The sequence below is a fragment of the Delphinapterus leucas genome, chromosome 19, assembly GCF_059928025.1.
Source record: "Delphinapterus leucas isolate spDelLeu-1000000601 "Yukka" chromosome 19, BTC_Dleu_Yukka2, whole genome shotgun sequence".
Lineage (NCBI taxonomy): Eukaryota > Metazoa > Chordata > Mammalia > Artiodactyla > Monodontidae > Delphinapterus > Delphinapterus leucas.
The window spans coordinates 16824050-16837743 of NC_143147.1; the positions used below are offsets into that span (position 1 = coordinate 16824050).

At 54.5% G+C, this 13694-nt stretch overlaps 1 protein-coding gene across 7 annotated transcripts in view; it reads left to right on the forward strand.

Annotated features, from left to right (window-relative positions):
* The window catches only part of KIF1C (kinesin family member 1C), a 22616-nt gene extending 11788 nt beyond the window's left edge, over positions 1 to 10828 (forward strand). For 4 of the 7 annotated variants that reach the window (XM_089900511.1, XM_089900512.1, XM_022596074.3 and 1 more), the window contains 7 exons: positions 1082 to 1161; positions 2010 to 2104; positions 5441 to 5524; positions 5927 to 6113; positions 6260 to 6332; positions 7137 to 7751; positions 9353 to 10827. In XM_089900511.1, coding sequence (XP_089756637.1) covers positions 1082 to 1161; positions 2010 to 2104; positions 5441 to 5524; positions 5927 to 6113; positions 6260 to 6332; positions 7137 to 7751; positions 9353 to 10036 — 1818 coding nt within the window. In that variant the 3' untranslated portion in view covers positions 10037 to 10827. Of the gene's footprint in view, positions 1 to 1081; positions 1162 to 2009; positions 2105 to 5440; positions 5525 to 5926; positions 6114 to 6259; positions 6333 to 7136; positions 7752 to 9352 lie in introns of all 7 variants that reach the window. The other 3 variants (XM_089900514.1, XM_089900513.1, XM_089900515.1) reach the window with 2 other exon arrangements.
* Positions 10829 to 13694: the final 2866 nt, after the last annotated feature.

Below are 13694 nucleotides of genomic sequence, written 5' to 3' on the forward strand. Positions count from 1 at the left end.
TCATCAGAGACCAGCTCCCATACTGCCTTTTGCATGAAGCTCCCCTGACCCCCATGAGCTCCCATTGGTCTTCATTTTATTCATTTTTGTGTATGAGCCCCTCCCAGGATACAGTGGGATGAATGAATGAATGAATGAATGAGCTAAGTGAGGGCGTGAAAAGTTCAGGAAGTCTATTATGAGGCATGTGTTTCTTACCTGCAATGGTGTTTCCACGACAAGTCTTATCTCCCCAAGTTGGCTCTGATTTCCTGACCAACGGGGCAGCAGCCTCTGGGTGTGACTCATCTCTGTCCTGCCTGGCACCTCAGTGGGGTCTTGCACATAGAAAGGCCACGGTATATTCTTGCGGAACAGAGGCAGGGGATCTTGTGTTCGGGTGGAAGGCCTGGGAAGGCTTTGTGGAAGAAGTGGCATTTGAGACAGACCTTGAGGGACCGGAAGTGAATGATTTTGACAGGTGGGGGTGGGGCCAGGAGGGAGGCTGTTGCAGGCGAGGGGATGGGCAGGGATGAGCCCGGCTTTTTGGAGTGAGTGCTCAGAGCCCACTGGGTGCGAGCACAGAAGGGGAGAGGGGGCCCAGCAAAGGGGCTTGGATAAGTGGGCTGGGGCCCTGCCGTGGAGGATGCCCAGGAGTACTGGCATAAAAAGCAGACTCAGGTCAGGCAGGCATGCGGTGCGTGGGCCGGAGAGGTCTGAGCAGTCCCCTCTCGAAGTGGCAAGATATATTTTGAGGGAAGAAGTGATGAGCCCTGGGGCCAGAGGGAATACAGGGAAAGCAGAGAGAGGGCAGGTGGCTTCTAAGGTTTCGGGTCAGGGAGACTGGTGTGTCCAGGTGCCTCTGAAGAAATGGGGCCTGGGGAGGGGCCGGAAGGGTGGGGGCATCTTGTGTGCGGGGAGGGGGTGGGTCAGGCTGCCCCAAAGGCATTGGGGTGAGTGGGAGCAGGGGGTGGGAGAGCTCGCTCTCCGAGTGAGGGGGAGGGCACAGCGGGGAGCCTGCGGGATGTCTGCCAAGCGCCTTCCCTCCCTCTTGGCTGCACCCCTGGCGGCTCTTCCCTGACTGCCGCCCCTTCCCCCTCAGACTCCACACCTGGTGAACCTGAATGAAGATCCCCTGATGTCTGAATGTCTGCTCTACCACATCAAAGATGGTGTCACCAGGTAGCGTTTGCTTGGGCCCATGGGGCAGCCTCTCCTTTTAGGGTGTGGTTGCAGAGGGAGGGCCACGCTGGCGACTCCCTTCTCTAATGATCTCCTGGGGACACCCCACATCTCAGGACAGCTCCTCTGCAGCCCTGTTAGCGACAGGCTTCCTGAGAACTTGCTGAGCCTGCCTCCACCCACCGCTTTGGTGTGGGTGACACCTCTCCTGGGACCAAACCAACCCAGCACTGGCGGGGATAGGTCCTGATCTACTGGGGCAGAGAGTGGGTGGGAGCTTGGACCGCTGCGTTCTTGGCCCCCAGCACCACTGCCTGGGCATCGCTTAGTGGGACCCTCCCTTGGGGTGGGAGAGAGAAGGGAAACATAACCCTGGCCCCATGCTGTTGAGGGCAGTGCCCATATGACAGGTAACTTCACTGGCTAATGCTAATGAACCCCTGGGGCTCAGCACCTCCAAGGTCACCTCCTGGAGTTAAAGGGGTGAGGGTGCTCCTTCCTCTCCTGACACAGGCTGTTCAGCTCTCCTTGGTGATCATCAGGGGAAGGATGCAGGAACCAAGGCTGAGGGCACCTACCCCACTCCAGGTTCCCTTTCCCCTTTGCTGTATAACAGTGAGGATGTGGGCTTTGGAGCCAGGCAGATCTGGGCTCACATCCCAGCTTCACCACTGTCGGGCTGCATGACCTTGGGCAAGTTACTTACCTCTCTGAGCCTCAGCTTCCTCATCTGTGAAATGGGAATAATTATACTTGGCTTACTGAGTTGGTTGAACTTGTGTTCAGAAGGGGCTTGGTGTATGTATGACTGGCACATGCTCAGAAATTGTTGGCCATTGCTTCCCCAGGGTAGGCCAGGTCGATGTGGACATCAAGCTGACTGGGCAGTTCATTCGGGAGCAACACTGTCTGTTCCGGAGCATCCCTCAGCCAGACGGAGAAGGTAATGGCTAAGGGGGCGAGACTGGAGTGACCAGACAGAGAGAGACAGGTCCCTCACTGAATACCGGGCCCTGGGAGTGCAGCCGCCACGTGACAGGATGTGTCCTCGCCCTGAGAGGGGGCTTCGAACTCCTGGTCAGCAGTGGGGGCCCTGCTATCTGCACCTGCCCTCAGGGCGCAGACTCTTGTTATGAGCTGGGAGTGGTGAGGGTTCCCAAGGCAGAAACAGAAGACTGTGGCTTCAGAGGGTGAGGTTTTGGGAAGAGGAGATCCTGCCCTCTTCCTTGATTTTTTAGCCTCAAATAGCACCCTAGTCATTTTTTATGAAACCCTGTAGGTTTTTCAGTGGAATATCTGAATTTATCTCTGAAAACCTGATTATCTATGTAGCTATGACTACAAAAGTTTCAGGCAGTTAGTCATCCCATGTCTCCCTGTGGTTCCAAAACTTTCAGAGGTTTTTAGCTGTTTTTGGCCACAGCAGCAAAAGCTTTTAGGAATCACAAGCCCTCAGGGTGTAGGTAGTAGTCTGTCTGACAGGTAACAAAACAATGTTCGTGGTTAAGTACCACTTAGGACATATTCTGAGGTCACCGTTTTGTTCTGGTTGGGTCTTTTTTAAATGTTTATTTATTTGGTTGCGTCAGGTCTTAGTTGTGGCAGGTGGGCTTCTTAGTTGCGGCACGTGGGCTCCTTAGTTGCAGCAGGTGGGCTCTTTAGTTGTGGCTCACGGGTGCCTTAGTTGCGGCTTGCTGGTTTCTTAGTTGCGGCACATGGGCTCCTTAGTTGCGGCAGGCGGGCTTCTTAGTTGTGGCTCACCGGTTTCTTAGTTGTGGCACATGGGCTCCTTAGTTGCGGCAGGCGGGCTCCTTAGTTGTGGCTCAAGGGTTCCTTTAGTTGTGGCTCGCCGGCTCCTTAGTTGTGGCACGTGGGCTCCTTAGTTGCAGCAGGCGGCTCCTTAGTTGTGGCTCATGGGCTCCTTAGTTGCGGCTCGCCGGGCATGCAAACTCTTAGTTGCGGCACGTGGGATCTAGTTCCTGGACCAGGGATCGAACCCGGGTCCCCTGCATTGGGAGCGTGGAGTCTTAACCACTGCACCACCAGGGAAGTCCAGGTCATTTTTTTTTTTTAATGGACTGATTTGGGTTCAGTTGTGCCCAAGTGAAGTTAAGCTCTGGGAAGTGAGTAGGGCAGGGAGGTTGGCCGTGTCACACCTGAGCTCTCCCTCACCTGGAGCCCGTGCTATGTGCCTCAGGTCTGATGCTTCTGGGGGACAGGAGACAGGGCACCCGTGGTCAGCATGTGTCTTAAAATAAGAAAAGATGCTCTCGTGTGGCCTGCAGCTCAGGTTGAAGACCTGCCCGGTGGACGTCAGTTCCATTTTCTGGTCAGTGGATTAATGCAGTTGTTCTGGTCTCGTTCAAGTCCCTAGCGGCAGCAAACGCTTCCGGCCCTGTGGGCTGCGAGCTATTGAATCCGTTCAGCCCAGTGAGTTATTACCGAGTTCCTGTTCTGTGGTTCCCCCAAGCCATGTACTCGGGTGATACCAAAACCACACAAGGCCTGTGGAGGCAGCCCACCCTCGGGAGCTCAGGGTGTGTTTGGGGAGGTGACAGGCCCGAATAGGTTACATCACAGTGGAAGCAGCAGATGGTTCTGTGCCCCAAATGATGGGGGCTGTATAAAGGGTTAGTCCATTTGGGCCTTTAAGATTTAATACTTGACCAAAGACGCCTAAGAGCAGGCAGCATGGATAGAGGTGTGAACACAGAAAAATAGTTATTACTTACCATCTACTTTGTGCCTTTGCATTTTCGCACGTAGCTCACAGGTGAGGGAGCTGAGGTTCCCAGGGGTTAGGGAATTTGCCCGAGACTGCACAGCTAGAGGATGGCAGAACTGGATTGGGACGCAGCATGGCAGACTCTAGGGCCTGTGCTGTGAGTCCTGGGCTGCCTCGGTTCAGATCGCTGTGGGTTTGTGTGGGTTCTCACCTGGCCCCATTTCCCTCCATAACAACAATCCCCGCCCAACCCTGCCTTTAGATTACTTGCTCAATTAATTGTTTATCATCTTTCTTACCAAGTGGAAGTTAGCTCGGTAAGACCAGGCATTTTGGTTTTTATCTCTCCTGTATTTCCAGGACCTAAAATAGTGCCTGGCATATCATAGGGGTGCAATATATTTGTGGAATGGATGGATGAATTTGGGGCGTGGTGGGAAATAAGGGCGGGGATAGACTGGTACCCTTCTAGCCACCTCGTCCTCTTCTCTGCCACCTTCTTGCATTGCTGGTCACCGACGTGGTGATGCTTTAGCTGTGTCTGACATCTTCTCCATCGTTTCTGCCCCTTCATCCAAGTTTCCCTTTGAGCATCAGCTCAGGAGTTACCACTTTCCCATAATCATTCCCAGTCCTCTGCCCCTAAGCCGAGTTACTCTTTGCTATTTTTGTACTCCTACAGCGTCCGTAGGCTCGTCTCTGCCTTACGTTACCATTCATTCTGGTTTCTCTGTTCCTTGTAAGGTAAATAAGAACTCTCTTTCCCACATCACTTTATTTGAGCCTTTCAGCCACTCTGTAAAGAAAGACTTTGTTATCCCGTTTTATAGCTCACAGAAATCGGGTGACTTGCTTAATGTCCCTCAGCTAAGGAGTCATAGAGTCTGGGTCTTTGGAATACGGGGGCCCCTCTGTGACAACGGGGCACTGGTCCTCAAGGACAGGGAAGTGCCTCAGGCATCCTCATGTCCCAGCAAGCAGCAGGCTTGGTGATTTGTACGAGGAGCACCTTGAGAGATGTTTGGGTTGGGTTGGCTTTATCTCCTCCCGTGAAAATAGTGATCTTGACTGACAATAGTTGACTGTGGCTTAAGAAGGTTAGTTAGGTCGCAGTGTGCAAGATGCATCAGACAGAAGTGGGGCTAGGAGCCTGCTGGAGGAATCCAGACCTGGCCAGTAGCAGTATTGTTTGGGAAGGAAGGAGTGGTCATCTGGAAGGCAGAAATGACAGGGCCTGCCGACCAGCTGGACCTGCGAGGCCACGCCCTCTGAGGATTCCGGGCTTGCTAAGCCGCTGCTGGGGAGGATGGCAGAGGGTGAGAAGAGAGCCCCCTCAGAGGCTCCTGGGAATTGTAGCTGGGGCTCTAACCCTCCTTCTGCTCTTCCTTTCCCGTGCTGCCTGCCACCAGAGGGGCCATGGCACCCCTGACAGGTACTGGGTGGTGGGACTGGGGGTGTATGTGTGTTTTGGGGGGAATGCAGGGTGGGAATCTGTGACCATACCCCTCCCCCTCCCAGGGTCTGATCGCTCCCTCTCCTCTCTCCCTGCCTCAGTGGTGGTCACCCTGGAGCCTTGTGAAGGAGCCGAGACCTACGTCAACGGGAAACTTGTGACTGAGCCTGTGGTGCTGAAGTCAGGTAGAGGAGGGGGCAGTGAGGGTCCTGGGCCCTGGCTGTGCAAGGAGGAGCTTCTTGGGTGACTCCTGGGCAGGACCCGGAAACAAATAGGAAACAGCGTGGGAATGTGAAGACGGAACTGGGAAGGGAAGAGAGAGGGAGTCAGGTTTTGGTTTGTCTCGCTGCCTCAGGGCAACAGGAAGAGGATGCCAAGCTCCTGATTTCCTTTGGCTGTCGGGGACAGGGCGGTTCCTGGGGCCAGCTAGGGGAGCCTCAGCTCCAGCCGCTCTTGGATTTGGGGTGATGGAAGAGATTGTGTTGGGGCTCCTGGGATTTGTGGGCAAGGCCCTGTGCACCTCGGGCATGCGGAGGGGTGTGCTGCCGTGGGCGGGTGAGTCCACTTCTCCATCCTCCTATCTCCAGGGAATAGGATTGTGATGGGCAAGAACCACGTTTTCCGCTTCAATCACCCGGAGCAGGCGCGGCTAGAGCGGGAGCGAGGGGTCCCCCCGCCCCCAGGACCGCCCTTCGAGCCTGTTGACTGGAACTTTGCCCAGAAGGAACTGCTGGAGCAGCAAGGCATTGATATCAAGCTGGAGATGGAGAAGAGGTGCGTGGGGAGGGTGCTTGCGCCCCAGGGCCCTGCTGACCGTCCCTCCCAGGTGCCCAGCCCCCAGCGCCCTCCTGTTGTCAGACGCCCTATTGAGGTGGCTCCAGAACCTCAGAGCTCTTCCTCCTCTCCTCACCCAATCCCAGGCTGCAGGATCTGGAGAACCAGTACCGAAAAGAAAAGGAGGAGGCTGATCTTCTGCTGGAGCAGCAGCGGCTGGTGAGGGGCTGGCCAGGGGCGCGGTGGGGCAGGCAGAGGCGGGAGGTGGGCTGGTGGGCACTGGAGCAGCCAGCCTGGCAGAGCTTCAACTTCACTCTGAGTTTGGTCACCCTGCCTGAGCCAGAGTGGGGAGTGCGCCCGGGGCTAGCGGGTAGAGGTGGCATCTAGGAGGAGACAGGAGAGAAATGTGACCCAGGGAGGAACCCATGCAGGGAACTAGGGTTCCTCCCAGGTGACTGGGGCTTCCTGGACTCTAGCTGAACCTGTGCCACCTTTATGATTTTTACCAAATCCAAGTACCGCCCGTGTTGTTATTTACTTAAGATTGTTCTTTGGGGACTTCCCTGGTGGTCCAGTGGTTAAGACTCCATGCTCCCAATGCAGGGGGCCTGGGTTCGATCCCTGATCAGGGAACTAGATCCCGCATGCCGCAACTAAGACCCGGCGCAGCCAACCAAATAAATCAATCAATAAATATTAAAAAAAAAAAAAGATTGTTCTTTGAATGGACTTACTTTTAAATCTTTAACCGCATCCTGAGCGATATATACACACGAAACCCATACTTGGTAGGGCTACAGCTAATACTCGCTTTCTCTGTGCCACACGCTCTGAGCACATTAATCCTCAAAGCGTATCTGTGAGGAGGTGCCGTCATTACCTCCACTGTGCAGACGCGCAGAGGTTAAGCCGTGCACCCAGCACCGAGCCGCTCTGACCACGGTGTTTCCATGTTGGTGGGACACATGGCTCTGGGGTGCCCTTAGCCCTATCCCCGTCTGTCTTCCCTCTCTGTGGCCCCAGTACGCGGACTCTGACAGCGGGGACGACTCCGACAAGCGCTCCTGCGAAGAGAGCTGGCGGCTCATCTCGTCCTTGCGTGAGCAGCTGCCGCCCACCACGGTCCAGACTATCGTCAAGCGCTGCGGCCTGCCCAGCAGCGGCAAGCGCAGGGCCCCCCGCAGGGTGTACCAGATCCCACAGCGACGGCGGCTGCAGGGCAAAGACCCCCGCTGGGCCACCATGGCCGACCTGAAGATGCAGGCAGTGAAGGAGATCTGCTACGAGGTGGCCCTGGCCGACTTCCGCCACGGGCGGGCCGAGATCGAGGCCCTGGCTGCCCTCAAGATGCGGGAGCTGTGCCGCACCTACGGCAAGCCTGAGGGGCCCGGGGACGCCTGGAGGGCCGTGGCCCGGGATGTCTGGGACACGGTGGGCGAGGAGGAAGGCAGCGGAGGTGGAGGTGGCGGCAGTGAGGAGGGAGCCCGCGGCGCAGAGGTGGAGGACCTCCGGGCTCACATCGACAAGCTCACGGGGATCCTGCAGGAGGTGAAGCTGCAGAACAGCAGCAAGGACCGCGAGCTGCAGGCCCTGAGGGACCGCATGCTTCGCATGGAGAGGGTCATCCCCCTGACCCAGGTAGGACGGGCCCGGCCCGGCTTGTCCCCGCCTGCATCTCTCTCCTGTAGCAACCTGAACCTCCCACCTCAGAGTCCAGCCTCCTTCCTCCTCTTCCTTTAAAAAATCTTACCGAAGTTTAACACAGCATAGTTTGTGAATCACCTGCCTCACAATCACCAGGGCACTCACTGAAAATGCAGATTCCTGGGTTCTGCCCCAGACCTACTGAATCAGCGTCTTTGGGGACACATCTGCATTTATAATAAGTACCCCGGGTGGTTCTGAAATACAATGAAGTTTGAGAACCACTGATATAAAGGGTACAGTCCTTAAGTTACCACTTAATGAGTGTTCCCATAGGTGACCACTCGTAGAACCACCCCTCTCCTGGGTGACCCTTCCTTTACTCTGGTAGCCGCTGTGCGGAGCGCTTCTCCTGTGTCACCGTGTAAACCTTCACAGTGGCCCTGCGAGTGGCAGTGTTATCACCTACCCGTTTTCCATGTATTCACTCAACAAGTAAATAGTTGAGTGTTTACTGTGTGCCAGGCATCCTGCTAGCTACTGGGGTTACTCACAACAGACAGAATTTCTGCCGCGCTCCCGCTTGCCTTCTAAAGGGGGATGACAGGCAGCCAGTTATAGCAGCAGTCATGGTGTTGAAGGCTTACGGCTCCAAATGCAGCTCTTACCCCTCTCCTCACTCTCCCCTCTCCAGACCCTTGGGCTTCCTTGCTGTTCCTTGAACTTGCTGGGTGCATTCCTGCTTCAAGGCCTTTGCACCTGCTGTTCCTTCTGCCCAGAACGCCCTTCCCTCTCAGAGCCATAGAGCTCGTCCCGCAGTTCCATTGGGTGTTCCCTAAAATGGTAACTTCTCCGTGAATCTCTTCCTGTCCTTTCACTGCATCTACCCCCACCCTGGCCTCCTGTCCTTTTCCTTGCTCTGGTGTTTTCCACGTGAGTATATATTTTTATATGTGTATAAAATATATACACATATATGCATTTATATAAAATATATATAAAATATATTACATGGTACTTACATATAATGTAAATAATATATATTAAATAACTTAAATACATATATTTATATTTAACATTTTACGGAAGTACAGCTTATGTACCATACTATATATTTTCCTTATTTATTTATCAACTGTGTCCGTCCACTAAAATGATGGCAGGTATTTTTCTTTCCTCTTTGTTGACTGCTGTATCCCCAGGGCACATCATTTATTCAGCAGTATTTGCTGAGTGCCCACTAGGTGAGGCATGGTAGAATTTCTCAGGTAATCTTACAACAGCCCTATGTGATAGGTACTGTCATTGTTGATGTCATCTTACATGTGAGGACACTGAGGCACAGAGGCTACAAGCCGGAGATCCAGACCCACAGCTAGGAGGTGGCACACCTGGACTGCGTCGGCCACCCGACTCTGGGTCCGGGCTCCTAAACCAGTGTCCCTCCAGCTTCCTCATCTCCATGCCTCTCTCTCTCAGGACCCCGGACGTCCAGCTGCTCCAGGGCCTTCCAGCTTGTCCTCCCGAATCTGCACGTCCTCAGGACTCCACTCTCCTCACGTGCCCCCTTTTCTCTCACCCCCTCTCCCTCCCAGGATCACGAGGATGAGAATGAAGAAGCCAGTGAGGCCACGTGGGCTCAGCCCCAAGGGTCTGAGGCAGCGGAGCAGGAAGCCCCCAGTGACCGAGCACCTCCCGCGCGGCCCTCCTCGCCGCCCTTGTCGAGCTGGGAGCGGGTGTCGAGGCTGATGGAGGAGGACCCCGCCTTCCGTCGGGGGCGCCTTCGCTGGCTCAAGCAGGAGCAGCTGCGGCTGCAGGGACTGCAGGGCTCCGGGGGCCGGGGCGGGGGGCTGCGCAGACCCCCCGCCCGCTTCGTGCCCCCTCACGACTGCAAGCTGCGCTTCCCCTTCAAGAGCAACCCCCAGCACCGCGAGTCCTGGCCGGGGGCGGGGGCCGGGGAGTCCCCAGCGCCACCCCAGCCCCCTGAGGAGCTCACCCCCTCTCTGGCCACCCCTGCCCGCAGGCCCCCGAGTCCCCGCAGGTCCCACCGTCCCCGCAGGAATTCCCTGGACGGAGGGGGCCGGTCCCGGGGAGGGGGTTCTGCACAGCCCGAACCCCAGCACTTCCAGCCCAAAAAGCACAACTATTATCCCCAGCAGCCCCAACCGTACCCAGCCCAGAGGCCCCCAGGGCCCCGCTACCCCCCATACACCACGCCCCCGCGGATGAGGCGGCAACACTCAGCCCCTGACCTCCAGGGGAGTGGGGCGGCCGTGTGAGCCCGGCATCTTGGGCAGAGAGGTCCTGGCGGAGCCCCTCGCTGGGAGGAGATGCTGCTTCCCCAGAAGCCCTGGGGCAGGAGGCCCTAGAGACCAGAGAGAAGGTCCGAGTAGGTGATAGAAGATGTAGGGGTAACTGGGCCGGAGGCTGAGGGAGGAAGGAAGAGGGCACGGAGCTGCCAGGAGCGAACCAAAGTGAAGGAGAGTGACGGGAAGCTGCCTCGGGGCTGCCCCTTGTGGGGGGGGGGTCCCACAAACGCTGCTAGGGTGGGTGGGGGGCTGGGGTGCCGCGTAGTCGGTGTTTGACTTTCTTTTCAAGTGGGGGCAAAGGGGAGAGAACCTAGAGGGGGGTAAGGTCTCCCCGCTCCTGGCCCTGTCTGTCTGTCCGTCTGTGGTGGGTTTCTGTTTCCAGGGAGGTGTGGTGGGATCATAAGTCATTCCTCTCCCCTTTCAGGCCTCCTGCTATATTTGGGGGACCTGTATGGCGTCTGGTTTGCCTGGGGTCCCTGAGGATGTGGGACCTTTCAATAAAGGACGGAAAACAGAGGGAGCTTGTGGCTGGTGGTCATTTGGTTTTGGTTTTCAATGGAGGTTTAGATTATATAAAAGTAAAGTGCGCAGATCTCAAGTGCGGCTCAGTGAATTTTTGCGTAGGTCACCACTCAGGTTAAGGTAGAAGAATGTTTCCGTCATGGTTTCTGGAATGTTCAGCATCACGTCTCCTCTTGAGTGTGTAACCCATTCCTTATATCCCTTTCATTTTTGCTTACCCAGTGTCTCCATCTCTGCCCCGAAAACTGCTGTCATTGTCCTGGAGGGAGGTGAGGGAGGGATGAGAGGGGAGGAAGAGGGAGTATCAGCCTGGCAACGCCCAAGTGGCTGTTCCTAACAGGAAATAGAGGCATTTGCGGGACAGGGCGGTGGGGGGGTGGTTTCTGCGTCTTTGAATCACTTAGCTATTTGAAAGGTCTCCCAAGCAGCCACAACTTCCCCAGGTTCTGTTCTGTCTTGGGCGTGTTTAACAATGAACGTGTTAATCAAGCTTACTGCACCCACCTGATTATTTCATCCCGTTCGTGTTTCCTGCCTTTTATCAGGGCGCATTCAGTATTCCAAATAGTATTTTGTCTTAAGATTGCTTTCAAGGAGGATGCTGCCTGCTTGTTTTAACGTTCTAGCTTGGAGGAGCCTGTCCATGGCGGTACATGTTTTGCAGGTTAAATTGCAACACTGCTCTGCCTGCACCAGGCCAAACCCCAGAATCCCCACGTTTTCAACCTTAGGAACACACTTCCACCCATGTGAAAATCTGAGCTGCTTGCCCACAGCTTCCTGATGTCAGTCGAGGTGCAAGCAGCCAAAACCATAGACATTATCCCAGTTGCAGCCAAACCGCAGCCCTGGGCAAGGCTACAATTGTTTACTCTTGGTTTCTGCACCCTTATGCTGGCTACCTTTATTTTGGCAACTTTGAATGCCAGGTCTTCAGGGATCCGTTGACAGTGACCCAAGATTTGGAATGTAATGGATGGTTTGTCGACTGTGTTTATTTGAGCAGTTTATAATCTGGTCAAAGAGACTAAATGTGAGCAAGAAAATGATAGACTACAAAGTTCTCTGCACGTCAGAGCAAGCTGAGTGGCACAGACAGTTTGTAGGATTTGAGATGGGAGAGATAGCCCACTAATTTAAAATACAGTGGGATTATTTTCCCCTCAAGACTACCTTGTATAAATGTTTTCTACCATTTTTATCCATTTCTCTCTTCCAGCTCAATCTTTTTTTTTTTTTTTTTTTTGGCTTCGTTGGGTCTTTGTTGCTGCGCGCGGGCTTTCTCTAGTTGTGGCGAGCGGGGACTACTCTTTGTTGCGGTGCAGGGGCTTCTCATTGCAGTGGCTTCTCTTATTGCAGAGCACGGGCTCTAGGTGTGCGGGCTTCAGTAATTGTGGCATGCAGGCTCAGTAGTTGTGGCTTGCGAGCTCTAGAGCGCAAGCTCAGTAGTTGTGGCTCATGGATTAGTTGCTCCGCAGCATGTGGGATCTTCCCGGACCAGGACTCGAACCCATGTCCCCTGCATTGGCAGGCGGATTCTTAACCACTGTGCTACCAGGGAAGCCCTCAGCTCAGTCTTTTAAAATGTGATGAATTTTAGAATTTATTCAGAGAATTGCCTACTAATCTCTTATCTGTTCTACACATGCTACCATCCCTTATGCATATCAGCCTTAAAACTATAAAGGACTCTTTTTGTCTCCATTTTTCAGATGGGGAGACTGAGGTTTGAATAGATAAATGAGTTTCCCAATGTGATACAGTTCCTAAGAGGCAAACTTAGGATTCCAGCTCAGGTCAACTTGACTGAAGCTCAGACTGTCTCATGCCTCTAGGATGATCATCTTTCCTTCTAGAAACCACGTTGCCTTCTCCTCACGTGAGTCTGCCTCTAGTTTCTGGTCTCTTCCAAAGCTGCCCTGAGAAGAAATGAGAACCACTATTTGTAAGTCTCCTCCAGGATCGTGGACAAAAGTCATGGCAGACAACCTGCCAGCTTTCTAGCTCCCTCAATTTTACCCTTGGTTTCCTTGGAAATTCAGGCCAACAGCCTCTGCCTCATTATACACATTCTCACTCCTCCCACCCACTTCTGTCTCTCTTGAAAGGCAAGAGGAGACTGTGGCATCATCTGGATAGTATGTCTCTCCTAAAGATCTGGTCACCAGATGGATGTTGTAGAAGCTGCTTCTCTCATCCCTAAACAATGCAGTGCCCCAATAGCCTCATCAATGAGGATTTCCATCTCGACTCCTCCAGGTCCTTTCTTATGCTCCCTCTGCCCCTGAACCTGGAGAAGGACTGTGTGTTCCGATAACCTGGGAAAGTCTTGCCCTGAGCTCCCGTAGCTCTTAGGCTGCAACTGGGATCCTGCCTGATGCCCCAGGCACGTGGACCAGCCTGAAAAGTTCTCATGCCTAATGAGCTAAGCTTCTTTAAAATGACCATGGAAACGGTTCTGGCTGTCCTTACGGAGTGACTTCTCAGCCAGAGAGGAGAAGCAGGGTCTCGTTCTTTAAGCCCAGGACCCCATCTCCAGAAGGTTAGGGCTGCAGTCAAACTTTGGAGCACACAGACCTGGGTTCCAGACTCATCACTAGTTAGCTGTGTTACTCTGGGTAAGTCACCCCCTCTGGGCCTCAGTTTCCTTCTTTGTAAATAGGACTAATCAATGGGAAGATTTAATGAGATAATACAGGAAAAGGGTCTGGCACATATTGGGAGCTCAAGGTTGGTGCCTTCCCTTTTCCCTTGTTATGAACTGGAAATGAAGACTGGAAAAAGAAGAGAGGTGTCGCAAAATGAGGTCGGGTCCCCCAAAATGTCAGAGGCGTTCTCCAGCTCAACCCTCCACGATGCCTGGTACCCCGTATCCACCAAAGCCTCGCCCCCAAGCCCTGTTGTTCCACTGTTGTCCGCCAGGGGGAGAAAGGGCGCACGTTCGCTTGCGGGTAGCTTTCGCTAGCGCGTTCACAGAGCCTTGAGAGAGCGCGGCCTTGCGCGCTCCTGAGTCTCCGGGGGGCGTGCACGCGCAGGAGGCTGGGCGTGACGCGGCGCTAGGTTGGGCTTCCCATTCCCGCGTGCTTGGAGCTGCCCAAGGTTGAGG